We start from the raw sequence: 27,998 nt of genomic DNA, 5'->3' as shown, positions 1-27,998 counted from the left end.
TTTGATCTGAGGTGATTTCTAGCATTTCAAAAATAAATTTAAGAAATAATATTTGTTTGCTTTTGTCAGCAATGTTTCTTTTAAAATGCATATTATGATAGGCATCGATATTCAAAAGAAAGTTTTCAAAATAAATGTTGACAATTATATCATGATATGTTACATCACAATCAAGTAGATAATGCAACACCCTGAGATACATTGAACGAGGGAACAAGTGGCATACTGTTGATGCAAACTCTTTCAAATTGAAATTCTGAAAAGCGCAATGAGTTGATTTTGAACGTGTGTTTCTCTCACCTCTTTGATTTTGGACGATCAAGCACGTTCCACAGCATTGTAAGATCCAAAATTGTATGATACTCAAGCCTGTAACCTTCATAATTCGTTGAAACTCCTGTTGGTAAACCTGCGGAAATGTCTAATCTATAAATATTGTCCACATACGAAAACAATGTCTATGTTCATTGAATTGAAAACAAAGTGCTTGATGTTTGCCACAATTACATTCAAGCAAACATTTCATTAACTTCATTTGTCATAGTCAATGCAGCGTGTGATGTTGCAAGATCACAGACAAAGTGGGAGTGTGCTCTCTGTTGCTATCTGCTATCTACCATTGCCTTCATTAACTCTTAGTTTGCATGTAATTTTCAATTGTTTTTCCCCAACAGTAACATAAAGAAGCCAACTTACAGGAAATGAACATAAACCAAAACAACATCATGAAGTGAAAACATGAAGAGAGGTTGTTAGAAGTCTCACAGAGACTAGAGATAACACCAATTTACAATATATAAGTCGGTGCAAGCCTCAATTTTACAAGCAAGTTTTATAAGGTTGAATTAAACTTAGAGATCACTTCTTAATAGAGGTTCCTAGTAAGTCATTATTTCTGTTCATACTAATTTCCTAGTGTTATGCTATCAACTTTAGTCCAAAAACCTAAGGAGATTTGTTTTAATTTACTTATACAGAAATTGTGTAAGTGGGCCTAACTCCACATCTTAAGCCACACATTTTTTGTATAAACCTTTACTGAATATTCAACGCCTGCGTGCGCCAACCTCTCTACGTTTGTTGCCACATATCTACCAATGTGTTTACACTCTATGCTAGACACTAACCCATCTTGACCAATATGCTAGTGTTTTACCATTTGTCACTTGGATCGGACCATGTTTGTAGCTTATCTTTTTTCTTAAGAGCCAAGTCATATCTTATTGCTCACCAGTCACCACAAGGCTGGTGACCTGCTTGTCCCACTGCTCCTCAACCACCATTTCTCGAATGATTGTCCAATTCCAATCAATTCAACTCCAATACCACTTGTAAGGCCATTAATAGGAGTCCAATGTTCACCGATCCTTCCATTTTAAATGGTCCTGAGGTCCTCACCTTGTCCATTTCTATCAGATTGTTAGACTTCTTCACCCATGTTGCACTTCTGATTTCAACCACATCCAAAGGGAAAGATATTCCTTCTTGAAAGACTCTTGAATTGAAAATCAAAAGTTCCAGCCAAACTTTTCTTATATGATGAGACTTGATACTAGTGAACTATTGCAGGTTTATAGTGTCATAAAATATTCTATTGATATGGGTCCCGTGGCTCTCCAACTAAGAAATAACAGCACACTTATTTGTACGACACTATTAAGCCATTTAAAGATGAAGTAGGATTTCTAACATTTAGGTAAATCCTAGGATTGCCTTTAAAACGTGGATGAATTTCTTCCTTAAATTTATTTAGACGTGATCTAGGATGGCAGCATCATATCTGTGAAGATTTTGGTTTGTTTGTTTGGAGTGTAGCACTCAAGACTTTAAAGAGGAAATATCTAAACTTGGACCTTTCACTAGATATGTAGACAGAGTGCAAGCTATTCTAATTTTTTTTTTTCCTTTTGCTAAATTACACTATCTTTCTTGTACCTTTTCTCCTCCCTCCCCCCACCCCCACTTCAATGGTAAAAACAGAGAAGGAAACTATCAATATTGCAGTTCATAAGATAAGCTAACATTAAAAAGAAATATATACGACATGCATTATCATAGCAAGAAAAAACTTTAGTTCCACGATAATCCAAATCAAAACGAAAATACCTGCTCAAGTTCCAGCTTAATCATGATGGCCTAATCCCATATATATGAAGGTTATGTGCTTCCTCCTAATAAGCTGAAAATGCAGGGAGGAAGAACTTAATGATGTTCTTCTGTGATATAACCTTTTAGAAGAAAACAGAAGTGATTGTTCCCAGTCCATAGAGTTATATCTGTTATGAACATGATGCATAAATGGATTCTAAAACAAATAGTTTATGACGGTTAACATGCAAGGTTGCAAAGAGGTTGGCCTGCATCATATTTTCCCAAATCTCTGTTTTCCAAATTCCAATGAAAAGTGAAACAGAAGCAATGCATTGCCCCTCGCAAACAGGTCTATGAAGAATATTCTAGATGTGAGGGTTCCTTCATATCAGCATTTGCTGTATTTTATTCATTGAATTTCTCGACATCAAACCCCTATCCACCACATGATTCCAGAAGATCAGTGACACTTCATTTTCCCTAGCATCAGAAGTACTAAAGCATCTATACAGTTTGACTGTGATCATCAACCTTCTCCTTGTCATCTCTTCTAACACACCCAAGGAAGCACTTGCATTCCCTGCTTTCCAATAAGCATATGCAAGACTGGTATAGATAACACTGTCACCTGATATTCCCTTTCCTTCCATTTGATTGAATAACTTTTCAGCACATTCAACCCTTTCTAACTTGCATAACCTTCTTATCAATGCCCTGTATACTGAAACATCTAGACAAAGACCTCTACTCAGAAACTCATTTGGTAGTGCTAAAACTGCATCCATATTGTCTTTCTTACAGTAGCAATCTACAATCCAAGTGTATGTACAATAACTGAGTGTAAATCCAGCATCAAGCATGCTGAACATTACCTCCTTTGCAGTTTCCACCTCATTTGTCTTGCAGAATCCATGAATCAGTGCCTTATATGTAAATGGATCGGGTTTTAGTCCAGATTCTAACATCTTGTTCTTAAATTTCAAAGCAGATTTCATATCTCCAATCTTGCAGTATGCATTAATAAGTGTGTTGCAAGTGATATTGTCAGCTTGAACTTTCCTTTCACTCATCTCAGTCAAGAGTTTGTTGGCGTCCTTTATCCTGCCATCTTGACAAAGCTTGCGCAAAACTGAATTATAAGTTACAACTCCAGGGTACAATCCCTTACACTCCATCAGTCCCAGAATTTTCAGAGATTCCTCCAGTTCATTTGTTTTACAGTAACCATCAATCAATGTAGTATATGTCACATGATTGGGAGTTGCATTTTTTATTTCTCTAAACATCCTCATAGCTTCTCTCATCCTGCCTTCTTTGCAAAATCCATAAATGAGAGAGTTATAACTTACAATATCTAGGTTTATCCCCTCTCTTTCCATTCTGCTCTGGATAGATAAAGCCTCATAGTGCAGACCTTTCTTGCAGTATAATGATATCAAAGTATTATATGTGAAGATATCAGGAAGCATACCCTTTAAATCCAACTCATTTAATAACTGTTCTGCCCTTTCCACATCTCTTGCTTTTGAACAGGCATGGAATAAACAATTGTAAATGTACATATTGGGAACAACCCCAACTTGAACCATTCTCCTGTAAATTTTCCACACCATGTGAGTAACCCCGTCCTTTAACAAGGAATTCAAAAGAACAGTGCAAGCATGCAAATGAGGTTTGACTTTATGTAACCTCATCTGCTCAAAAACTTGTATTGCATCATGTGTCATCTTTGACTTAGCATAATGTATGACAAGCCAGCTCAACACTTGAGAATTGACTTCTGGGTTTTCATGAGTCCTCACCAAAGTGCTCAAAACTGAAGGTGATGGAAGAAAATCCCTGTTCGCAATTTTTTCAAGCATATGATGTGCAGTTTTGAAATGTTTATGTTCAGTGAGGATGTGAATCATGACCCATGAACATTGCAAGGAATGGCTATAATTTGGGATGGAGTCGAGCCATTTGAAGAATGGGAAGGAATGAGAGAGCCCATAATCATAGAGTGAGAGCTGCAACAGTACCTGGTGAATGGTAGAAGAAGTGAAAGCAGAGGTACTCTTCACCTTCAACAGATTGCCCCAGTTACCCTTGATCACAATTGTGCATACACTATCAATAAATTGCTTATGACTCCCAATGAAAACCATGTCTGGCAATATGATCAGTTAGGCAGCCCATCATTTTCATTTCACAACCATACTTTGGTGCTACGCTTAGTTTTTTTCAATTTGTTTTTCTTGCTATGAGTTGCTCTTCTCATTTCTTGAAAACCCTGAGACGTTGAATCTGTCATTAAAATATTATTCAATAAGAAAGAATTAAACTAGTGTGAGAACGTTTATACTAAATTGAATTTTTAAGTATGTTGGTAAAATGTTCTAATTCATTCTGACATTAGTAGAAGTTTTAAATGTGTCGAGACTAGTTGATGGTCAGTTTGGACTCGGCAAATTGAGATAAAGCTCGTAATTGTTTGTAAACAAAGCTTCACAATGTTAGCTTTCAAATGACACCTCATCTCCTTTATCTAAGTCGGGGCATTAATCAAACACAGGGTGTGCATCTTATTCAGAAAGGTAAATCTCCTAAGAATATTTGCATTACATTAATATCTCAAGAAAACAAGCCATGGACCAATTAGCCACCAACCAAGCGAAAAATTGAAACAGCGAAATTTCAATAATACTTATTTACTGAACAATCCAAGGCACAGAAATAATTTGAATTGAAAAATGGGTAAATAAATAACGAACACTAGAATTCAAAAAGACAAGAAAGAAACCTCAAAAAACAGGACTTTGCTATTGTAAGCTGTGGCAGGAGTATGGCAGTGTAGTAGTCGGAGAGTGGCGCTGCTACGGTGGGATGAACCGAGCAAGTAGGGGGTTGAGGAAAGCCTTCCTAGCTGGTGGCGGCGGCAGCGGCGGAGTGCGACGTAAGATAAGTTTGAAATATTTTGTTTGGGTTTGGGCCGGGTCATGTGATCCAACCCTTTATTTGATGGGTTGGGTCGGGTTTATAATCCGGAAATATGGAATTTTACTTGTCTTGGGTCGGGTCGGGTAATGATCACCCGATACTTCTTCCTACGAACAGAGTATGTCACCCATAAAAGTCAACAGAAGACTTAAGGATATCTAACAAATATTCTTTTATAATTGTATATTAGTTATAAGCATTATCAATTAATATTAAAAATATTAGTATAATTGTTATGATTGATATAATACTATAAGATACACTTTTAATAGTAATACAATAAGTAAAATAATGATAGCGACATATTATTACATAATTTTTATAGTTATAATTAGTGATAATAATAATAATCATTATTATAAAAAATAATATATAATACTATTAATGATAAATTAATTATAATAAAAATAAAAATATTTTTAATATTTATTTTATCATTATAATTTTTGTGGTTAATATATAATTATTCTTTTAAATATTACATTTGAAAAGAGATTTAATATTTTACTCGTTCTGTATAGTAATAGTAATAGATTGACAATAAACCAGGTATGTTTGTTATGCTGGTATGAAAAAATCAATGTAATAGAAATATTTAAGAACGTCTATAGTTTTAAACTTCTTGTTATCAAAATCAACATTGTTCAAAATCTAAAGTCTAAATAACCTATTAAATATATAAAAAAAAGTTAAACAACATTTAAGAAAAAAAGAAATACTCATTACTTTCAAAATTTTATGATAAAAGTGGTATTAATTTTTTATATAAAAGTTTCGTCTTTCTAATTTAATTAACTTAAGGTAAATATTAATTTTTCAACTAGGGATTATTTTTTATTTAACTACACTAAGGATTATCTTGATTTTATTTACAAGAAGTGGAATGAATATGTGAATTATTTTTAAGCATTTTTAAGAGTAAGACATATATGAGTTTTTGAAAATATTTTATGTTTTGAAACATGGATGATTTTCAAAAAAATTTGTTAAAAATTATTCTATTTGATTTGTTATGATTAATCAACAGATAATTTCTTGAAATTTTAAAAGATAATAATACCAATAATTACATTTTTGTAAACTTATATAATTTAAAGTTTTTCATTTTTCATAAGAAAAATTATGATAATAAGTTAACTAATTTAACTTTTATTTAAAAAAATATCATTTTTCCTTTCATATATTTAGTTTGATTTTTTTTATAATGGAAATAATTTGATTATGTTTCATAAATCTTAATTTCTATGGGTTTTATGTGATATTCTCATGTTCGAATTCTTTTATTTTTAGTATAATAAAATTTTATGGAATGAGAAATAATTGATAAACTTAAGATCTTATGAATATAAGAATAATTAATGTGAAATAACATAAGTTTATATAAATTAGATTTGTCTCATTATTGTCATATCACTCCTCTTAATCCTTTTTGAAAACCCTTCGTACGGGAATAAGCATAGTGTTTGAGTTCCCTTGATTGTTGAAAGAAAGAGCTGGATACCACATCATTGAAATATTATTCACCAACTTCTTTCATATTCTTAATCTTTTCATGGCATTACAGAAAATTTTCAGCCATTCATGGCAGACATAACTGCTCTTTCTTCAAACACAATCTTTACGGAAAAGGGAAGAACAACACTCAAAAATCTTAAGATGAGAACGAAAGTGTTGGTAGCTGACAGAGATAATGCTGATATTCTCTTCTAGTAAATCCTGCATCTCACTTTTCAATATATTTTCTCATTCTAAAACTGATAATTGTGTATAGAAGACTTCCAAAATGTCCTTTGCATTTGAGCATTTTCATGTTGGAATGAATGACAAGCAAACCATTGCCAGCAATGATCTTTCTCTAACGATACTAAATGAAAGAGCATCTTTAATCATTAAGAGGGTCATGTACAACAAAAGACATCATTAATCATTTGAGAGTCTTGTATGACAAAACACATATTGTGGAACATTGTACATAGATAACATTAGAGGCAAATCAATCGACCTATCCATTATCTTCCACAACAAATACTTGAGACATGTGAGGTTCCATGTATCCCGAATTGCATTCAAAATATCTTGTTTTTCTTCAATCTGTAACTTTTAAACAAAAGTTTCTTCAAATGTATTTTGCTAAATCATTGAGAAGTTCTATGACAAAAATGTAAAAAAGAAAACGCTGCACACAAAAAATGATATGATTCTGATAATTCCCTGTGTGTTACTTTTCATTGAATTTTGATGACTTTAAATAGCCGTCGATGAGGCCTTGGCCCGTTTACAAAATCATGGAAATAAAAAACTACATGCAGAATATTCCATCTTGTATTTCTTCCATTTGTAACTTCTAAACAAAAGTTTATTCACATGTATTCCAAATCACTGAGAAGCTCAAGTATGACAAAACATATATTCTTCCATTTGTAACTTTTAAACAAATGTTTCTTCATATGTATTTTGCCTTGAAGTATGACAAATCTACCACTCCCAAACTAATGGGTAGGCCGAGATTTCAAACAGGAAAACCAAGAAAATCTTAGAGAAGATTGTTCGGTCCAACAGAAAAGATTGAAGTAATAGATTGAATGATGCTCTTTAGGCGCATAGGACGGCCTACAAAGCACCCATAGGGATGTCTCCCTATCAGGTTGTCTTTGGAAAGGCATGTCATTTACCTGTAGAGATAAAGCATCGAGCCTACTGGGCTGTAAAAACTTGCAACTTCTCTATGGATCAGGCTGGAGAGGAAAGGAAATTGCAACTAAATGAACTTGATGAGAACTCTAAATTCTACAAGGAGAAAACCAAGGAGTTCCATGACAGCTTGATAGTTAGAAAAGACTTCGTGGTTGGGCAGAAAGTGTTGTTATACAATTCTAGGCTCAGAGTCATGGGTGGTAACTTACGTTCAAAGTGGATTGGACCTTTTGTTGTTACTAATGTTTATTCTTATGGTACAGTTGAAATCAAAAGTGAATCCACATACAAAAACTTCAAAGTCAATGGGCACCAGCTGAAGTCTTTTCTTAGCCATCCATCCTTGTTGGGTACAGTTGTGATAACTTTTAAACAAATGTTTCTTCACATGTATTTTGCCAAATCATTGAGAAGTTTAAGTATGACAAAACACATGTTCTTCCATTTGTAACTTTTAAACAAATGTTTCTTCTCATGTATTTTGCCAAATCATTGAGAAGTTCAAGTATGACAAAGCACATATTCTCCCTACTTGATGGTTGAAAAATCAATAGACATACCATATCATCAAAATATTGTTCATCAACTTCTTCCATAGTTTTACTCTTGCAACACAATAAATAAAACACCTCTTGAAATGAGAAGGAAGATAGTGATATCTCATTCTTAATGCAGGGATAATATCAATGTCCTCTTCTGAAAACTCTTATATCACTTTTCAATACATTTTTCCATTTCAAAATTGATGATGTTTGAAAAACTTTCAATTGTCTTAAGCTAAAGACAATCCAAAACCAACCATTTTATATATTCCAAGCATGTTCATTTTGGAATCCATGCTTCCTAAACAATTGTTAACAATTATCTCCTCCTAATTGATCTTTCTTATGTTCTTCTTCTAACCGCATGGTAGAAGTAAAAACACTAAAAGATCTAGTTTCACTGAAGCTCATACTTAACAAGAGTTTGCAAAGAGTCCCAACATCCATAATCTCATTCCAAACATCGTCCAAATCATGAAGAAATTCCTTCCCCAACAAACCTTGAAATCAAATTCACATTCCATTCTAGGCTCAGTGTATAAATGTTGGACAAACAAGGTCTCACAAATCTCACTCATACCCACGAAGTAAATCTCACATTCCAGTGAATTAAAGATGATTCCTTGGTCATGGTCTCCATCATATACAACAGTTTCACCCAGAAAGCATGTTGACAGCTTTTTTGACATTAACATTGACACCAGAAAAATAGCTTCATTGAAACCTGGTAAACCCCTTTTTCTTGTAACAAGATATCCTAAGTTTTGAAGGACTAGTTGATCCTCAATTCAACTTCAAATGAACTAAAGCAAGATAATAGGAGAAACGCCATACCTTGATTGAGATCTAACAGCTAGCATGTGGAGATTTTATTGTAAATCTCATACAAGGAAGCCATCAGAGCATCTTTGATAGCATCAGGCCATGCATGTTTTCACATGTTAAGCTTCTGATCTTCATCATCAGCATTGACTCAAGGAGTTAGGTTTCTTCCCTCAACTTCACCTTTAGATGGAAGAACGAAAGGTTAGAGAATTTTTAAAGATATCTTGCTTTCACCAAATCTTATATTACTTGTTGACAGCTGGAAAAACACCAAAAAAAGGTCAAAAAGATTCTCTGACATTATTTTCTAAAATAAATTATTTTGTCTCTGGCTATTATAAGAATGTTCATTTAAAAACTTAAATAAATTTCTGATTTTTAAATTTTATTAAAGTTTTTTATTCTGGTGATACATAATCTAAAATGATAAAAGTAATATGTTCAAAAATAAGTACAAAAATCACTTTTAGAAAATTAAATATATATAAAACTTGCCTATCTTTTCTATATAATTTGTAAGTTTAATAGGTATTTTGTTTTTAATATTTGTAAGATTAATTTAATATGATTCTTTATTTTATTTTTTTTTACTTTTTTAAGATTTTTTTTCCTTCTTCCTCTATTTTTCAACACCGCACACTCCATTCACAGTCTCTTTTTAAACAGAACCTAACATGTGATTACTTTCTAAACCTTAATTTACAAAAGGAAGAATGCTTTTGAATAAAATATAAATGAATTAAGAAAAAAAATACGAAATTATGTAAATCAATACAAATATTAAAACCAAAATATCTATTAAACATAATTTTTAAATGTACGTCTTTAATTTCTTTATAAAAGTACGTATTTAATCTTTGTAATGAAAATAGTGCTAAAGTTTGTTAAGCATGTTTTTAAGAAATAAATAGTTTATATTATCATTAACAAACATGTTTATGAAGATAATAAATAGTTTATATTATCATTAACAAACATATAATTAAAATTTTACAGGAACAAAATTAAATAGCCATCCACAAAGGTTTCAATTTTTAGTATTTGTTGCAAAGGAAATACCACTTATATATTTTATGAAATGATTTTAAACACATCTTTTATTAATAACTTGGCTTAATGGTACTGATGGTTCCAATTTTTGTCAAATTTGATCAAAATGGTCCTACTGTTTTTAAAATGTTCAATATAGTCATAAAGATTGTAATTTGTGTTCAATTTAGTCATTTTTTGTAAATGTCGTTTAAATCGTTAACGGCCAACTGTCCAGTTGTGCAATACCCAAATGAGATGACATTTAACTGTCCACATGGACACTTTAAGGCACAATGAGGTGGACCAAACAAATTCTGTCACGTGTCCTAATCCTCTACACACAGATCTGGCCATTGAGAAGCTGTCATGTCACCATCTTCTTCCACTTTCAGCCCACACAAAAATTGAAATCCTAATTTATCTCTAGCCACCTAACCCTAGCGACGCCACACCTAAACCCTCAGGCTGCCACCGCAATCACCACATACCTGCAAAAGCAACCCAGAAGACCATCATCAGGACGCCGCTACGACTACCTCCACGTGTCACCATCTTCATCGCACGCCTTTACCATCATCTTCTTCCCAGTTCGCGTTGCCACCATAGCGTCGCTGCCAGCACCATGTCGTCATGCCATCATCCTCTCCTTCCACCATCAACCTTGCATCAGCCGCCGCAAAGCACACTTTCACCATCATCAACTGCATCGGAAACCTACATCAAATCCAATCCAGAAAACCCAAAAAACCCAGAAACACCACCACTGCGATTCGCAATGTCTTCGCGAGTTCATCCTTCTCCATTGACGCAACTAGCAGTTCAAAACCCTCAACACAATCACACCTAAGAACCACCATATTTGCAAACATGCTTCTCCCTCATGCTTTTATCCACCTAGTCTAAGACCACCAACATTCATCACAAGAGCAAGGTTGCAACGTCTTCATCTTCTTCTTCATTGAGCCAACATCGCCACGAGAAATAACAAGAATCGTAACCACCATTAGCGCACTTCCATCATCTCAACAACGAATAACCCTCCTCAATTAGGACATGTGACAACTTCATCTTCAATACCCTTAATTTAATTTTCAAAACAAAAACCCTAATATAAAAATTAATCCACCTCATTGTGCCTTAAGATGTTCACGTGGGCAGTTAAATATCATCTCATACAAGTTTTGCACAGTGGGACAGTTGATCATTAACAATTTAAACAACGTTTGCAAAAAGAACTAAATTAAACACATTATAATCTTTAAGGCTACATTGAACATTTTAAAAACAATAAAACCATTACAAAAAATTGGAACAATCAATGTTATTAAGCCTAACAACTACATGTTTTAATAAGTAAACTTTATTTGCAAAGCTTGTTTCTTATTTAATTAATTTGGTTCATGTCCTTATCATAACTATTAAATTTAAATATAAATAACATGTCCTCTTTTGCTTAGTAGATTAAGAAATTATACCACTCTCAAGTGTAGACTTTATAAAATCTTTATTTGGTTAGATCACAAGTACCGTCGAATATATGACTAATTAAAGAGTGGAATTCATAAGAAATTTACATAACTAAAAGATTAGATGTCATTAATAATTTGAGAATGTAATCTACGTGTTCACAAATTAACTATAAACCTTGACTAAAATACGAAAGCATTCACATCAAAAGGGAAAAGTAAAAATAATTAACAGTAAGAAAAGAGAATACAAATTCCTCTACATGAAACTTCAGCAGGAAAACACAACATGAATTACACAGAAAGACCGAAATCACAATGGATAAATTACAGCAATAAAAGAAGGAAGAAATTTCCTATTCTAGGGTTGTGCGTTTGGAGGCATCCCAGTTTGATTACCAGACTGCAAGAAATAAAAAAGCAATTAATTAATCATCAAGAAAAACAGGAGTATTATCGTGTAACTGTTGACATCACATATCAAACAAATTCATCTAATTTATGTATTAGACAATAGATGTTACAGTTAGGATAAATACATATATTATATTAGGTGCAATGTAATGTCAGTTGAGAATATGTGAAAGTAAATCACAATCTCAAAACAAGTACACACCAAGAGAATGAGGAAACAAAAATGGAGAAATATCATTTAGAGGTAATTCCAAAAAGCTTAGTGTTCTCTTTCTTTATAAATGGACCTCTTTTCATGCTTCAATCCCTCTTCTTCAGAATTTTTCTGCAATTTGATTCGTATATTAGAATTTTCAGTTTTCTTCCTATTAGTGTGTATATCTCAAACATGTTGTGTTCCCGCTGAACTACTACTCCCTTCCCCAAGTCAGGAGAATATCATTGAAGAATGAATTGGGGTCCAGTTGTCTCATAATTCAGACGGCAGATGCCTTTATTTACGTTAATTATAACTTTAAGCACAAACAGCACTAAATGAAACATCAGCAATGTTAGAAGTTAAAATTCGAACTTTGAATTGTATCATTGCTGAAAAAGTCACTAAGAAGAAACAGCCTTGTGCGATGCCTCATCAGATGGAATTCAGGTGTCTTAATCTCTTTGCAGACACAAGCCATATATGTCTAGTTCCTTCAATATATTCAAACATTTTACATCCAATGTTCCAGTGAAACTAATTAGTTGACTATCAAAGATATTGCACAAATCAAACCTAACAGCTAGGTCGGCATGCCTTCCTAGGCACTCGACTATGTAAACTTATTTATGCCAAAGACCATAGTAATAAAGGGAAGATTTCTCATTCACAGATCTTGAATAAATTTTATGATCAAGTGGAGCAGAAAACAAATGCATATACCAATGCCCACTGCTCAGCTATGCATCAAGCAAAATCTCTTATTTGTGAAATAAACAGAGAAAGTAAGAAATGGAAAAGGGGAGTTTGGAGATGGAAGTTGTAAATGTTGAGAATAATGTAAACAGAGAAATATTTGTACTTTGACATGTGTGCTACTTAATAGCTCTATCAAAACGAATAGGATCATAAATAACAGAAGTTTCGACTTTTGGAAAACTTAATAGCATCAAGTAACAAGTAGTTCACAAAAGGAACATGCTAACTTACCTGGTAAGGATTATACCCTTGCATCAGAGGCATTTGACCACCTTGAGGTCTGTTAAATGAAGCACCTTGAGGATAATTGGCACTTGATGGGCCTTGCATATTAGGCATGTTGCCTGGAAAACCACCAAGTGGTGGCCCTCCACTTGTAGGCAAGGATCCTGAATGCATTTGATTCATGCCCACATAAGGACCTTGTGGCATTGGAGTACCCATCTGATTCATTGCCCCTTGCATCCCCTGAAGTGAAAAAGAAAAAAAGGAAATGGCTCTGTTAAATGTGCATCAAACTTAATTACAGAGATCTTGTCCACCCTGATATATTAAATTAGCATAATGGTTAGATTTCTTGATATAGTCTCCCACAAAGAAGGATGTCTGTACTGGCTAGCAAACATAAACATTATTTTCCACTGATTGAATCATCTTCGTATCACACAAAAGCCCTCCAAATAACTTGAACTCTTAATTTGTTATGGTCTGAATGTGGCAAAATATAAATATTATAGTTCGCACACAGAGCATCATGACACCATAATTACAGGAAGATGGTTTCTATTTCCTATTTGTGCAAAGACAATGTATCTCTTTTGTCTAACTAAGATAAAACAATTCTATTCTTTTCAAAGAAAAGCTTGTGGTAATATCAAAAGTTCAAATTAATGGCCTAAGGCAAACTGGAAAACATAAGAACCTAATTAGGATAAGATGTTTTCTGTTACAATTTTTTTATGTTTACAAATAAATACAATGCCTATCAGGATATAAGAAGTTTATTATGATAGTTAGAATATTAAAACGGGTTGCTTAGTTGATTAAAGGTTAGTTACATATAAATAGAAGAACAAGGATTGGAGAGAGGCAGAGCACTGGCTCTTTGAGAAAAGGTGAAACCTTTTGTGAAGGAGAAACCCTCAGGAAGATATATCTCTCATATTCACTGATATTTTCATCCTATTCAATAAAATTCTTCTTTTGCTCTTTGTTTTCAACAATTCTCACGGGGTTTTTGTTATGATTTCCATTTTCAAAAATCTGTACAAAAACAGTGAAAAAATACTCCTTTTTACACCTATGAAGCTCAGATACAACAATAGCAAAATTAATCATTTCCAAACGCATATCCAACACTGATATGTGACATCTGATGCACCTTGATACATACTCAATAGGTAACCATTATTCTTTATAATTTTCAGAATAAATTACAAAATACAGCTCCATTTTAGCTAAGTTACATCAAGTATACAACTTCATGATGTAGATTTTCATTGACATGTTTATTGTTAAAAAAGTTGTTTTATATTCTAACTTGGGCATGAAAATTGTTATTTTGTGACATATTTATAGTACAAAAAAATATATTCCAATATGGGTGAAGGAAAGATGTGTAACTGTCCTTGCTATAATCATAACTGTATTTTTAAAATTGCAATTCTATACTTAACTATTTTTATGTTTATGTACTGCTGTGTAATCAGTAATTTGAACGTTTCTTTACAAATATTGTGCATGTGTGTGGAAACAAATGTGGGGCGTGTTGTACTTTGAATTTTTTTAAATATCTTTATCCACATCTGTTGGGCTTGTTGTATCACACTATGTATATTAGCTGCTAGGTTAGTTCCAATACAAATCCTCAAAGAAAGTAAATATGAGATGGCTGGCACATTTGTAATCATTTCTGAAACAGAAATGAAAACAAAATTATTTCTCAAACCAAACAAGCCCTAAGAAACGCCAAAACATGGGGAAATCTTTTATCTTCTTAAAAGTGAACAAACATTTTCCATCTCCCTTCCACAGGATTAAGAAAAGATGCATTTTGTCATGCTAATCCTATGAAAGATCAACAAAAACATCGATATCTAGCCCAATACATACACCACTAATACAACACTCAACAATCTACCACTTCACAAAGAAGCTAAACCCACATATCTTTACAATATTTTATAGGAAAAATCAGAATACAAGAAAAGTTCCAAGAAACTCGTACCATAGGGCCAGGCATTGGCATCGGATGTGATGTAGGCACTGATGAAATCCCTGGTATAGATCCTGGCAGGCCAATAGGCATTTGGGGAGGAGGGCGAGGTAAATGCTGGTGAGGGACCATGGGTGAATGTGAAGGATGCTGTAATTGTGGCATGTTTGGAGGCATTGCCAAAGGACCCATCTGCTGCGGTAGACCTTGGTGTTGATGTTGTGGCGGCATCTGCTGAGGATTTTGTTGGTATGGTTGTTGTTGATTGGCATTAAGAAGAGAGGGATGTGGACCTGGGGGAAGAGGTGGAGCACCCATTGAAACAGGATGTGGCTGCTTCTGCTCCCCTTGAGGCATGTCAAGAGAAGGAATAGATAAAGGCATAGCAACTCCAACACCTGGAATGGTGCCCTCATTTCGAGTTAACCCAGGGGCAAATGGTCCTGGAGTTGTTGGTCCTTCAGCCATTGGAAAATTACCACCCACCCGACCAGCAATAGGATTTGGATCAGCATATCCTGACAGATGAATGTGTTCAAACTAACGTCACACTTCATAAATAATGTCACTTAAAACAGACATAGTTTCTAACTACAAAAATTACCATCCACAGTTCTCTCCATCCTACAAAAAAAGACTAGAAATATTGCAATCTCTACCTCAAATTTAAAGCAAAAGTTTAATACTAATCGAGTGCTTTTATAAGGGATTCGCATTACCATGAAATGTTGAAGAGTAATACAATCCAAAACCTTCAAACTATACAGTTCAATATTTAGATGAAAAATGATACTGAAAGGTTTAATGATTTGATTCTGAAGAAAATAGAAATATATGCTGTTCGTTTGCCTTTAAGGGATGGAACAAACCTTGCATGCCAGGGTTAAATCTATCACGAAGGGTGTCTCCTGGCCTATTTCTGCACCAAAACTTTGTTGTATGATCACTGCTGCCACTGTAGAAGAAAATATGGTCCAGTAACTTAGTTATCAGCAATCACATTATTTACATTTATCAACGGTCAATAAAAGGGTTACCAAAGGAGAAAAAACCATTTCAGGAAAATTTATATAACTGCAAAACGTTATTGTAATTGTAAGAACTGAGAACTAAGGTATCACAATTTTGGATATTATTACTGAAATTGTAATAACGCTAAAACCAAAAGCTTCAAAAGGATCCTCAAACAAATCATGATATCTGTCAGAGTTTCCTCCCAGATTCCTTTAGAATATAATACTTTTGAATTTGCAGAACATTTGAAAAACAGAAGGTTATTGCTATAGTATAAAAGACAGGTAGTGTAAATGGAACACAAGCTTTCATATATTGGTAATCCAAAAGTTAAGAGACAGCAAGAATTCCATTATGTATTAAAGATGCTTTTGCAGAAAGAAATATAAAGTTCACCTGCATAGAAGGTATCCAATAGGATGCCATGCAAGATCCCACACGTTATTATCATGGGCATTGGAAATTTCAATTTGGGGAGTTTCATGCCTGTATATACATTGTAAATGCAATAATCAGAAATTAAGAGAAGGCATAATATATAAAATACAAGTAATTAATTTTACAGATAATGTTGGAAAAAAATCTGAACTGTGAAACATCAGTTTTTCCAATTGAACCTATATAAGCATTCGCTTTCTATACATATAAACTGAAAGACAAAAGAAAACAAAAATAACCATTTATTTCAGAAGCTGTAATAAAAAATTTGATAAATCAACTCACTGGTGCTACAACTAAAAAAAAGCTGATATTTTCCACCTAAGTCCTGTCTGTGAAGAAATAACTCAAATTCGGCAAACATTTCTTATGGAGCAAAACACACAAACTTTAATTCTGACAGAAACAATAGTTTTCCCCAAATTTAATTTAAAAACTTGTAACAACTAATTTGAATACATAGTACACTTCATCAATGCATTTTAGGAATAAGAAGACCCGTTACTTTAGAATAGCTTATTAACAACTTATTTAGACATATCTTAAGACATAAACACTTGCGTAAGTGTTTGGAAGAGCTTATGAAAGCAGCCTTTGATACGTTCAAAAGCTGCTTTCAAATTAGTCCAACAGAATAACTTATGAAAACGGCTTACAAGTTATATAAAAATTGTTTAACATTATTTTCTCTAATTATAAAAACAAACATCCAATTGCTTACATGACAAGTACTTATTTATTAAGCACTTCAAAGAATCCAATCATCTTCCAAAATAACAGAAAAATCACAACCAAATAAAACTGATATAAACAGGGATGATAAAAAAAAAGAACGTTGTACAAAATAATGTAAGCACTGCACAGAGAGAAGACAACTGAGAAAACGAATTTACCCAACAAGCCAATGGAAGATGGAACCATCATAACTCCCACTCACAAAGTACTCCTCATGGAATGGATGCCAGGCCAAAGCTACAAGTGTCACAAGTCAGAAAAATTATATTCCATTTTATCACAGTTGCAGAAGTATTAGAGAAAGCACCAATTTAAGTAACTTTGTGCATGCATGCATGACGTGTGGAACTATGAGTTTCTTTCCTAGGAACCCAAAAGCTTTCAAAGTTGCATTAGTTGTGGACAGTCTCAGCCACCCTTAATTTGCAATCTCATGCATATTCAATGTGATAGGTGAGTGGGAGGATATAAACCCTCGTCTATTAGAGCTGAGGCTAATGTAACGCTTATAAGCTAGGGCAATCTTCCTCTTACATGTCAATTTTATGAGGTTAACTTAGGCCTTAAACTCAATTTCTAATAATAAAAGTGGCATATCAATACGCTCACTGCTAAATACAACAGCAAATACACAACTATATAAGGAAAACCAGTATAATTAATAAGACACGGAACTTGATTATAAAATTGGATGGGGTGCTCAAAGTGTTTGATAAAAATGTTATTTGGGGTTGAGACTAATTTGTTGCATCATTTAGTTTAACCATTTTTAGCTCAAGTTTTTGAAAAAATATTTTGTTGACTGCAATTTAACTATGCTAACTGTCATTATCAATGTTAGGCATAGTCAAGGCATATATGAAAAGGAAAGATGGTAGCTGATAGGATTATGAATGTATATTTTAGGAGGAAGGTTGTTAAAAAATAGGTTGTTGTCAGGAGGCTTTGGAGGGGGGAGAGACTTTCGGTGGAAGTCTATATATGGTGAGAGGGGTAGGGAGCGGGGTGTGTGCAGAGACTTTCAGTGAAAGTCTATATATAGTGAAGAGAGGTAGCCTTGTCTAGGGGGAGAATTCTGGTTTTGCAGAGGAGTGAACAGGATTATTGCTATCTCCCTTGAAACATTGTACATGTTGTTGACTACAATCCAATAATCAGAGTATTTTCAGTGTATTGGAGTGTGTGATATCCCTTTCTGTGTGTGAGTGCTGATAAACAGGTTTCTTTAATCAAGAAACCTAATAGTAGCCAACAAAGCAGTTATTAAGATTAGTAGAATGATGACATGATCTTAATAAAAGAACAGAACATATAATATTTGAACTAAATAACTCAGCTTAACTTGCTAGGATTATTAACTAAATTAAATCCAAGTCATACAATTAACCACATCTAGCAACGTAAAATACCCAAAAAGCACTAAGTATAACAATTCCTAGCACTTTGAGGACATTTCCACCAATTAAAATCAATCATTTCAATCAAACTTCAAATCAAAACTCAAAAAGCAGCTTGAAGTTAATTGGGTGCCACACATCATTCTGCCTCAACTCGACTTCAGTTTTACTATGACCTGACGCATTCCAAAGACAGGTAACTCAGCAAAATTACAAATATACTAATCTAATCTCAGCTGCGTGACAGATTTTCAAAAGATTTATGAAAGAGCCTATATGTAACAATGAACTTTCCTGAATGTTTCAGAGTCACTTTTAGGTTGTTTAGGAAGAAGAATTTATGGTGACAATTCTGTTTTTATCATCATACACCTTCTGAGCAATCATGATATTTATTGCAAGATATATTAATCTCAATGAACTATACTTCCATTCTTATTCCAAGACAAAGATACACCACTAACCAGTAACATCCTTGCGATGTCCACGGAATGATTCAAGCTCCTTCATGGCTCTAATGTCATAAAGCTGTAAATCAAGGTACATATGAATATTGGTACTCTGAGATAGGAAATGCAGACAATGGAATTATAAACAACCGCATTACTATCTCACTCTATTAGATTTAGTTCATTGTATTGAGGGAAATTAAGAGAACTTAACTGTTTATTTACTCTTCAGGCGAACTGTATTCTATATTAAATATCTGTTTAGATTTCATTTAATTGAATGTGAATTGTTTTAGATTTCATTTAATTGAATGTGAATTGTGCGCTAAAAAATATTGCCTCAAAATCACTCTTCTTATTTTATTTTAACTGTATAATAAGCCAAAAGCGAGAAAAAAAGTAACAGAGCAGGATTAAGTAAAAAAAAATGGGAAGCAAAGAGCAATAAAGATAAAGTTACGAAGAAATACATCAAAGTGCAGTGCTACAGAAAAAAATGACAGAAAGATTGATCGGTGGATAAAATAACTTGGAATCCCCAAAGGTTTACTTAACAATTCAAAATAAAAATGACAAGCAAATGCGTATTAAGGATCCAATAATTGGTAGCACCATGAAGATAAATTTACCAACCTTTATTATTTGATCCTTTGAAGCTGTTAACACCCAGTTGCCATTTTGATTCCATTTGACACATAGCACAGTATTTTTGTGCCCATGACTGCATGACAGAAGTATGAATCTATAAAAACAAGCAAACAAAAGAAACAATAGAAATCAGCACTAATGTTTACACTCACAATGAGCAAAGCTCTTTCCCTGTCTTAGCATCCCAAAGTTTCACAAGATTGTCTTTCCCACCTGCATTGTGAAAATCAGATGAGACATGTAATCACTTCATTGAAATTATAATCTTGAGAAATTTGTAAAAGAAATATTTAAAGCACCTGCCTGATACCAAAAGGGATTTTGTAGGATGCCAGTCAACACTCTTCACATCCCAACCATGGCCTGGCTGAGTTCAAATGCCACAAAGATAAATCTAAGGTTAGGCCTTCAAAACAGACAACAAAACAATATAATGTATGAACACAAGTAGGGATGGCAAGAAGGTTGGGCAAAAGCAAGTTTAAATATACCCATCCCTGTCCACAAAGTAAACTCATATTTATCCTTGTTTCTAATTCCCAAGGTGTATGAAAATTGCATCTAATCTTCATTCCTATCAAGTATTACTCATACTCGTATCCATATCAACATTGAGATAGGTTCAAACAATACCCGTGGTATAAGTTTATTTGTCATCCATAAACACAACATAGATTGTAAGACTTTTGAAATATAAACCCAGGAATTAATTGGGTCCTGTCAAATTGATTGGTTTTAAAGCAAAACTAATAAAAATATAACATTCTAGAAGGATAATTGAGTGTCTGGTAAAATTCAAAGATGTAAACCTTTGCACAAAAATCTAAGCATTTCTTAGAAGTTTCCCACCATTGAAACCAATTCAAGGCCTTCCCCTCCAAGGCCACCATAACCGCCTGCATGTGCTCCTCTTCGGAAACTTCCTTGAGTCGAAAATATCATTCCAACCTATTGGTCCACCCGTATGCTTCATCCCCTGCAAATACTGGAATGTCTAACTTCCTCCATTTGGTCAAACACTGAAAGGAACCCCCATCAACAAACCTATCATCCTCAAGACCAGCCCGAGCAACAAAATCTTGGTCCTCGTGTGGCCTATCCAAAGAGGTCAGGCGTTCAACCACTCCAGTTAACCCTTGAATCATCTCCTCCAACCACTAAAAATGGCGGTTATTCTCATGTTCCTATTCCTAGACAAAGTTCTCTAACCTCTCTCACCTTGCTTCCATTCTAGTGTTAACCATACCCTCCTGAGTGCAGAAACTTGACGAAAAGAGGCTCTGAATACCAATAATTGGTAGTACAGACCTATACGAATTAACTTTGTTAAACTGTAAAATGTATTATAACATTCAGTGAGTTTCCTCTCAAGCAAGGACCTAAACAACATACAACTTTCTGGTTATTAGAGAGAACCAGACTCTCCCTCCCTAACCTTCACAAGTTACAAAACAAAGATAGTAACGGCTAAAACTATCCATTCTGACTTTATAGAAGTCAAATGCAACTAACTACAAACAAGTAACTACCTTACAGACAGTTAAAATTGTCTGTCATACAATAAACTAAATCATACAGTTTTCCTTCTACTGTAAACCTTCCCTTTGAACCTATCACAATGAATGGAGCAGAGCTTCCAAAAATATCGAAAATAAGACACTAGAAATTATAGCACCCATTTTATGAGGCAGAACCAACTTCTCCACTCAAGCCTAACCAAACAATTCTAACTCATGTTGCCTCATGCCCATCTTTGGTTACTCGCCCCTCCAAATAATCATTCTCCTTCTCATCCTTCTGCATGATTCATATCTCCCTCTTTCCACCCGTCCATTCTGTTTTGTCCTCCTTATGTTTCTTAGGCCCATTTATTCCCTCTTCAATTCCCACGCCCCCTCTTCTCCTCCCCCCTTGTATTGTGGGCCTACCAAAATGGTTGACTCTCCAGTCATGATAATTCCAACCAAGTAATAAATCTTAGAGAAAGAAAAGAGAGAACAAACATCAACTCAAATGTGCAGAGCAAGTCCTACCCATAGGTCCTTCACAAGTAACAAGCCAGCACTCCAAATAAATAACTAAATAATTTATAGCAACCCTAAGAAAGCAAAATGGTAAATTAGAAGGCATTCAACCCACAACAGTAAACAAGCATCCCCATCAAAATATGAAAATAGTCATCCACAAGGACTTGTTCAAAGCACAACAACAAATAAGATGAGAAAGAGCTGTAATAATGAGAATAATTCAACTCACACCAGCACAAACAGAAGGAGGCAACCGGTGCTATGAACTACTTGAAAATTGAACAGATACTCCTCTATTTTAAAACTTACAATTCCTCTACCACTGACAACCCAACATCCAGAAACACAAATGGTTATTTAACATAAAGAGATTCAATTTTAAGTGCACAAGCAACACAATCTGTAATTAGGAAGCCTAAAAAAGTAAAGCAGATATAAACCAGACATTAAGAAAATATTACTGGTAGTAAGATCACAACAAATATATTAAACACAATACTATTTAAGATTCCATCTCAAGACAACAAGTAGATTAGAAACACGTATCTAATTTTCAGATATGGTCCATCAAAGCACATTACCGGTTAATGAGCACTCTTCCTGACAACGTGCAAAATCCCAAACCTTAACGGTGGTATCATCAGAGCATGAACAGAACTTCAAATCTGTCCTACAGAAACTGTTTATAAAAAAGTTACAGAAGCCATCATCCCCTTCAGCATGTTACAAATTTGTTTTCTCAAATAAAACATCCACCTTAAGTCACGGACTGATTCTTTATGAGCAGATTTGTTGGCTTTAACATTGTTCATGTTGTTCTGCCAATACCTAAAAATACGCCACACACATAAATACATATAATTAGATATACAATAAAAAAAATATCCCATTACATATGTGCCTTATACAACCAAAATCTTCATAAATAAATATATAAAGCTTATAAGAAAACATAATATAATAAACTATGGATATACTTTATTGCGCCTCCATCATCACCAGAGACCATCCAGTTGTCATTGTGACTCCAGACCATGGACCTGATTGCTTGATCATGAGCCTGCATGTGTTTCAAAATCCAAATTTGACTCTTATTTTTAACGACTGATGACTACAATAATAATATTGAGACAATAATTCAAGTTATGTACCTGAAGAATCATTTCAAAATTAAAAGATTGTCCATTCCAAAGAGTGAATTCCCCAGTCTGTGAGCCAGTAATAAGTCGCCGGCCTGTTGGAGTCCACTATTTTTGAAAATCAAACAGTGATTGCATAACAAAGTCAAATGCAATTTAGCGGCACATTCAGAAAATAAATATGCATAAGTTTCATCTTCATAAACCAATTGAAAGGCCTGATAGAAACAAATGTGTCCAGCTGTAACTTAATATAATACAGCATTGCGTACAAAAGTCTCACAATAAAAATCCAATAAAATAACACAATGATATGGCACACAGATTATATAGTGTATACAGCAGTCAAACAAATTGCCAAAAGGAGCAGGCAGACTGCAATTTGTAATATCAGCTAAATCATGCAATTGTAAAGGTGTAAACCATTTCTATGTAGCAAGACTATCAAGGAATCAAAAAGACACATGTGAGTAACAACTATAAAATAGAACAGGAACCACATTTATCATGTCATTAACTTATTATTTTACTAAATAAGTGACATTAAGTAAGCAATATTATTTGTTATTCAATCCAAATTTTGAGAATAAATTAACAGGATGCCTATTTCGTTTAATACATGGTAAACATTTGAACAAAATTAGCACCAAATTTTACCATTGATATACACAAGTGAAAAAGCATATCATACTACTCCAGAACCCTAAAATAGCAAAATCAATCCAAATGAGAAGCAGCTTCAGTCCAGAAATGTTTGAAAGAATAAAAACATACAGTTGGTGTATCAGTAACTGACAATCTGCATAACATATTATATCATGCCATTTAAACATTTCCATCTAACTTACAAGAACACGATTAATGGGGCAACGATTTTTATTTAGAGATGTATGAACAAATTTAGCAGCAAAGCTTGTGGATGGGTTGTCTGGATAGCCAACTGCTGGCAACATCTGCACAAAAAATAGCATAAGGTGTCTAGTGAAAAGAATTGATCATTAAAATTAAAAATAACTTTTAAAACCTATCAAGCTATGTTAATTGAATAAAGGAAAGAATATACAGATTTAAAACAAATTAAATAAGTAGAAAACCAAAAAGAAGGCTCACTGACATCAATTGCTGCTGCTGGGGTAGGCTGCAATACTGTCCTATCCCTTGAATCCCGCTGCCACATACGAACCTGAAGGCAGGTACAAATTACCCATAAATTTCAAATTGTAATGACACAGATGAAGATGAAAAAGTAAAAAATTCGAACAATACAGCTATGGGTGCGCATTGATGAATAATGGGCAATTCCATTAGTTATTAACCAGTAATCATTACCTGCATATAACGCACGACTGTGCTTGTATAATCAACTGCTTTCCTTTGAGTAAGCTTTCGTATTCTTTTTGCACCATGGCCATCACTGTGAACTGAAAAGTTCATTCAATGTTAAATTAGAAAAGTCACCCTAAAATTTTCACGAATTTAAATCTTAGAGGAAATGAAGAAGATCCAAAAATTCAATGCCTTGGACTAAAATAATGAGAATAGACATTTTTCAAAAACCTCAAGCATCACCTTCTCTTCTACATGCAATAGAGAATGCAATTTTCACTCGGAAGTAAAAAGTAGAAGAAAAATTGTACATGGGAAGAAACAATATATCGACACAAGTACTAAACTGAAGTATAATAATATATGGAGAGATTCACAGAGAAATAAATTATTCATTCCATCAAAAGAAAATAAGGTCAAAAAGAATGTTCGTAATTCCATATCAAACCCACTAAATCAAATTATGGCAAATATTTCACATGCATCTTTAGAAGAATCTAATGTGCTTTAGAAGTTAAAATTCAAGTCTTAGTTGTTCATCTCCTCGCATGACCACCCAGTCCATGCATTAATTAACCAATCAAACTCTTCTTTGACTAAACTTAAAAAAATATCTCTACTTAAAAACCCTCTTTTTCTCAATTTTTTTTTTCTAAAAACACCTCGCTAAAGATTATCTCTCTAAACCATCTTTCTCTCTAAAAAGCCCGTCTCTCTCTCAGATACATACCTAATAGCACCACATTTACATGGAACCACAACAACAGCGAGTAAGTTTTCATGTTCGATCAACCATGATTATAAGTAGCAATTGGAGGAAGAACAAGCAAAATCGAACCATCGTAATGAGGAGGGGGTCCTCCGGGGCCGGGGTGGTGAAACTCGGGGGCCAGGTTCGTCGACGAAGCGGAGCCTTGCCGCATCACCGGCGGCGCCTGTGATGACGGCGGCGGTCCACGGTGGAACTCCTGACCCGGCTGCTGGTGGTGGAAATGCGGCGGCGGCGGCTGCTGCTGCTGGTACTGGTGCTGCTGGTGCTGCGGATCATTATACATCATTGTCACTAGGTTGTCGATAAAGAGAAACAGAGACTGAGCAATGCAATAAATTGGATTGCAGAGAACAGAGGAAAACCCTAAACCCCAAATTTTGGTTGGGATTAGGAAATTAATAACCGATAGCGCGGCGCGGGAAAGAGAAAGGGAGATGAAGGGAACGAAACAAGAAACGACGGCGTTTCACGCAAATCTAAAGATTTTTCAAGAACTTCTAAATCCTTAAGAAATTGATAGGTGTCAACATATATAATTTTCATACATAAGATCTTATTTTAATTTTATAGAAGGTTTCAAAACTATATTTAATTGAAAGACGATTATATTACACTAAAGAAAACACATCTATTTAAATGAGTTATTATTTAATATTTTTTATTTTAACATTATCTTTTAATAAAGTGTTGAAATAAGGTATTTCTTTGGTAAAAGAAAAAATGAGTTACTAAATAAAAGTTCAAGAATATGACAGTTAGTAATTTTGTGTAGTTATCTGAATAATATTCTTTGATGTAGAAAAAAAATATCACTTTGGATAGTTTTAGAAGAAAACAGTTCGAAATAATTTTAAAAAAATAAAAGTGTCACAAATATTATTGCGCATGTTAAACTTTTTATTATGTTATTTTGTTTTAATGAGTTAAAATGTAATATTTTTATTAATTTTATAAAGCTACCTAAATAAAAGTTCAAAAGAGTAGTTGAAAATAATTATGTATAGTTACTAATACTCTTTGATATGAAAAAGTATCAGCTAGAGATAATTTTCCAAGAAAGCAGAACCTGGAGTAAAATTATTACAGGGCAAAATTTAATATTATATTATTTTTAATTGTATTTATTCAAATAAAAATATGTATTAAATTTTTTATATTTAACTTATAATTTATAATTTGAATGAAGGAGAAGAATATAAATTACATATTTATATGAAAGAGAAAAAATAATGTAATTGTATTATGAAGTAGTCATTCAAGTGAATAAATAGTTTATCTTTGTAGTAAAACACTTACTAAGTAAAATTTTATTAATTCCAAAAAGCTAAAGATGGATTGGTCGTTGGGAAAGAAAAGTATATTCAGGCAAGCCTCTCCTAGGGTCTTTGGTTGTTGAGTTAGTTTAAAGAAAACTCTCAATATTTACCCATTGGACGAAGAACTTGTTCACCACGCGAGACTTTTACCAATAGCTCAGTTTAAATTTAAGTTGTTAGGCGAGCTTGTTTCACTAGGTAAAATTGTTTGATAACTGCTCTTAGTGCTTAGTGGTTGGGTAAGTTGTTTGAGCTTGTTGGATAAGTACATCTCTAAGTCAACTATTTTTAATAATTAATTTTTACTTCAATCATACCGTTGATCTTTATTATGATTTTATTCAAATAAATCTCTCACTTATTTTTTGTGTCAATTAGGTCCCTAATCGTGAATAAATTGAACAATTAGGTCTTTGTCGTTAGTTTCATACTAACATTGTTAAAGAGGGTGACATGTGTCAGTTCGTGTTTTTTTTTTTTAATATTTTTTAATTATTTTTATTTTTATTTTTCATTTTAAAAAATAAAAATTTGCTACGTGTCAAACTGACTTGTGCCATGTGAAAATGACAGTATGATGTGACATTGTGCTATATGTCGTTGTTATGCCACATGTTATTGTATTAGAAGTGGCGGTAGAAGGGAGTGAGGATTTGAGTGCTATCCTTTCTTCTTTCGAGGGGGGAGAAAGGGATGAATGTCTCACTCATAGGGTTTTGACTCATGTTGAGTTCATGTTGAGGTGAATAACTTACAGCAAGGGAGATATATCTGAAGTTATGCTGGAGGACTACTCGAATCGTCTTGTTTTGTTAAACAAGTATAGTGTGGTGAAGTATATTTAAAGACATGCGTTAATAGAAAATGACTGGTTTAGGCACGAGTTGCCTTTTCTCGAAAGGTGGTTTAAAGTGAATGGGTTGATCATGATTCCGATTAAGAGGATGTATGAAGTGTTATTGTATTGGTTGTTTTAGTCTTATTATGCATTGATGTTGTTTGATGTGGTGGAATTATGATAAAGACTGAACCATGGTGATATGATTGTTATTTCAGTGATTTGATGTTTATTCTGTTAACTCACTCATGCATTTTGTGGTTATGGTTTTCACTTGTGATGCTTGTATGACTTGTGTTGTTGTACGAGAACATATGATGTTACAGACAATTCAGTGGATGCTTAAAGCAACAAGGATACTAAGAGATTGGGGATTTTATTTCTTTGGGTTATCTTGAATATAATTGACTTTTTATTTAAATGTTGAACGATTTAATGTTTTCTTTTGGTGGTAAACGTTTCTTCAAGCTTTCATTTAAAAGACGTTTAATGTAATGTCCCAAATTTTGAGATGTCACGAATTTACAAAAACCGATAAATTTCAAACTTTCTTATAACGCGGAAACGTATTTTTCAAAAACCTTATACTTTGAACATGCATAACTTATTTCAAACATAATAGTTCCAAAAGCCTTGTCCAACTACATTATTCTAAAAGTAATTAAAATGACTAAAGAACATCATCG

At 33.6% G+C, this 27,998-nt stretch overlaps 2 protein-coding genes and 1 long non-coding RNA gene across 6 annotated transcripts; all 3 read right to left on the bottom strand.

The window, feature by feature from the left end:
- Window positions 1–78: 78 nt before the first annotated feature.
- LOC108338885 (pentatricopeptide repeat-containing protein At5g38730) lies at window positions 79–5,101 on the bottom strand. Of its 2 annotated transcripts, none has more exons than XM_017575948.2 (3): window positions 4,874–5,101; window positions 2,107–4,377; window positions 79–409 (listed from the first exon to the last, which is right to left on the bottom strand). In XM_017575948.2, exon 2 carries the CDS (start codon window positions 4,236–4,238, stop codon window positions 2,475–2,477), a length of 1,764 nt encoding a protein of 587 aa, XP_017431437.1. In that variant the 5' UTR covers window positions 4,239–4,377; window positions 4,874–5,101; the 3' UTR covers window positions 79–409; window positions 2,107–2,474. The 2 variants fall into 2 exon arrangements, with proteins under 2 accessions (XP_017431437.1, XP_017431438.1); XM_017575949.2 differs by having other exon boundaries at window positions 2,107–4,363.
- Window positions 5,102–6,935: 1,834 nt separating this feature from the next.
- On the bottom strand, window positions 6,936–9,383 carry LOC108338995 (uncharacterized). Of its 2 annotated transcripts, none has more exons than XR_001833089.2 (2): window positions 9,141–9,383; window positions 6,936–7,167 (listed from the first exon to the last, which is right to left on the bottom strand). It is a non-coding gene; the product is annotated as an uncharacterized LOC108338995 (long non-coding RNA). The 2 variants fall into 2 exon arrangements; XR_001833088.2 differs by having other exon boundaries at window positions 6,936–7,161.
- A 2,404-nt stretch (window positions 9,384–11,787) lies between these two features.
- On the bottom strand, window positions 11,788–25,644 carry LOC108340564 (flowering time control protein FY). Of its 2 annotated transcripts, XM_052877351.1 has the most exons (19): window positions 25,521–25,644; window positions 25,225–25,423; window positions 24,390–24,481; window positions 24,175–24,243; window positions 23,909–24,013; window positions 23,073–23,168; window positions 22,899–22,981; window positions 22,678–22,749; window positions 22,503–22,600; window positions 20,198–20,257; window positions 20,047–20,107; window positions 19,880–19,967; window positions 19,262–19,325; window positions 17,559–17,637; window positions 16,624–16,713; window positions 16,083–16,168; window positions 15,226–15,731; window positions 13,230–13,466; window positions 11,788–12,032 (listed from the first exon to the last, which is right to left on the bottom strand). In XM_052877351.1, exons 2-19 carry the CDS (start codon window positions 25,307–25,309, stop codon window positions 11,991–11,993), a joined length of 2,013 nt encoding a protein of 670 aa, XP_052733311.1. In that variant the 5' UTR covers window positions 25,310–25,423; window positions 25,521–25,644; the 3' UTR covers window positions 11,788–11,990. The 2 variants fall into 2 exon arrangements, with proteins under 2 accessions (XP_052733311.1, XP_017433523.1); XM_017578034.2 differs by having other exon boundaries at window positions 25,225–25,633.
- Window positions 25,645–27,998: the final 2,354 nt, after the last annotated feature.

Source organism: Vigna angularis, chromosome 5 (assembly GCF_016808095.1).
Source record: "Vigna angularis cultivar LongXiaoDou No.4 chromosome 5, ASM1680809v1, whole genome shotgun sequence".
Lineage (NCBI taxonomy): Eukaryota > Viridiplantae > Streptophyta > Magnoliopsida > Fabales > Fabaceae > Vigna > Vigna angularis.
Note: the sequence above shows the minus strand (reverse complement) of the source record. Positions and strands in the feature narration are given on the sequence as shown.

Excerpts from the sequence above, each read along its gene's own strand:
- LOC108340564 (XM_017578034.2), bottom strand. The coding sequence starts at position 25,444 with ATGATGTATAATGATCCGCAGCACCAGCAGCACCAGTACCAGCAGCAG. Across the intron at positions 24,482-25,224 it reads ACCCCCTCCTCATTACGATG|TTCACAGTGATGGCCATGGT; the intron begins GTTCGATTTTGC and ends TGAACTTTTCAG. Across the intron at positions 17,638-19,261 it reads ACATCGCAAGGATGTTACTG|CTTTGGCCTGGCATCCATTC; the intron begins GTTAGTGGTGTA and ends TGACACTTGTAG.
- LOC108338885 (XM_017575948.2), bottom strand. The coding sequence starts at position 4,238 with ATGGTTTTCATTGGGAGTCATAAGCAATTTATTGATAGTGTATGCACA.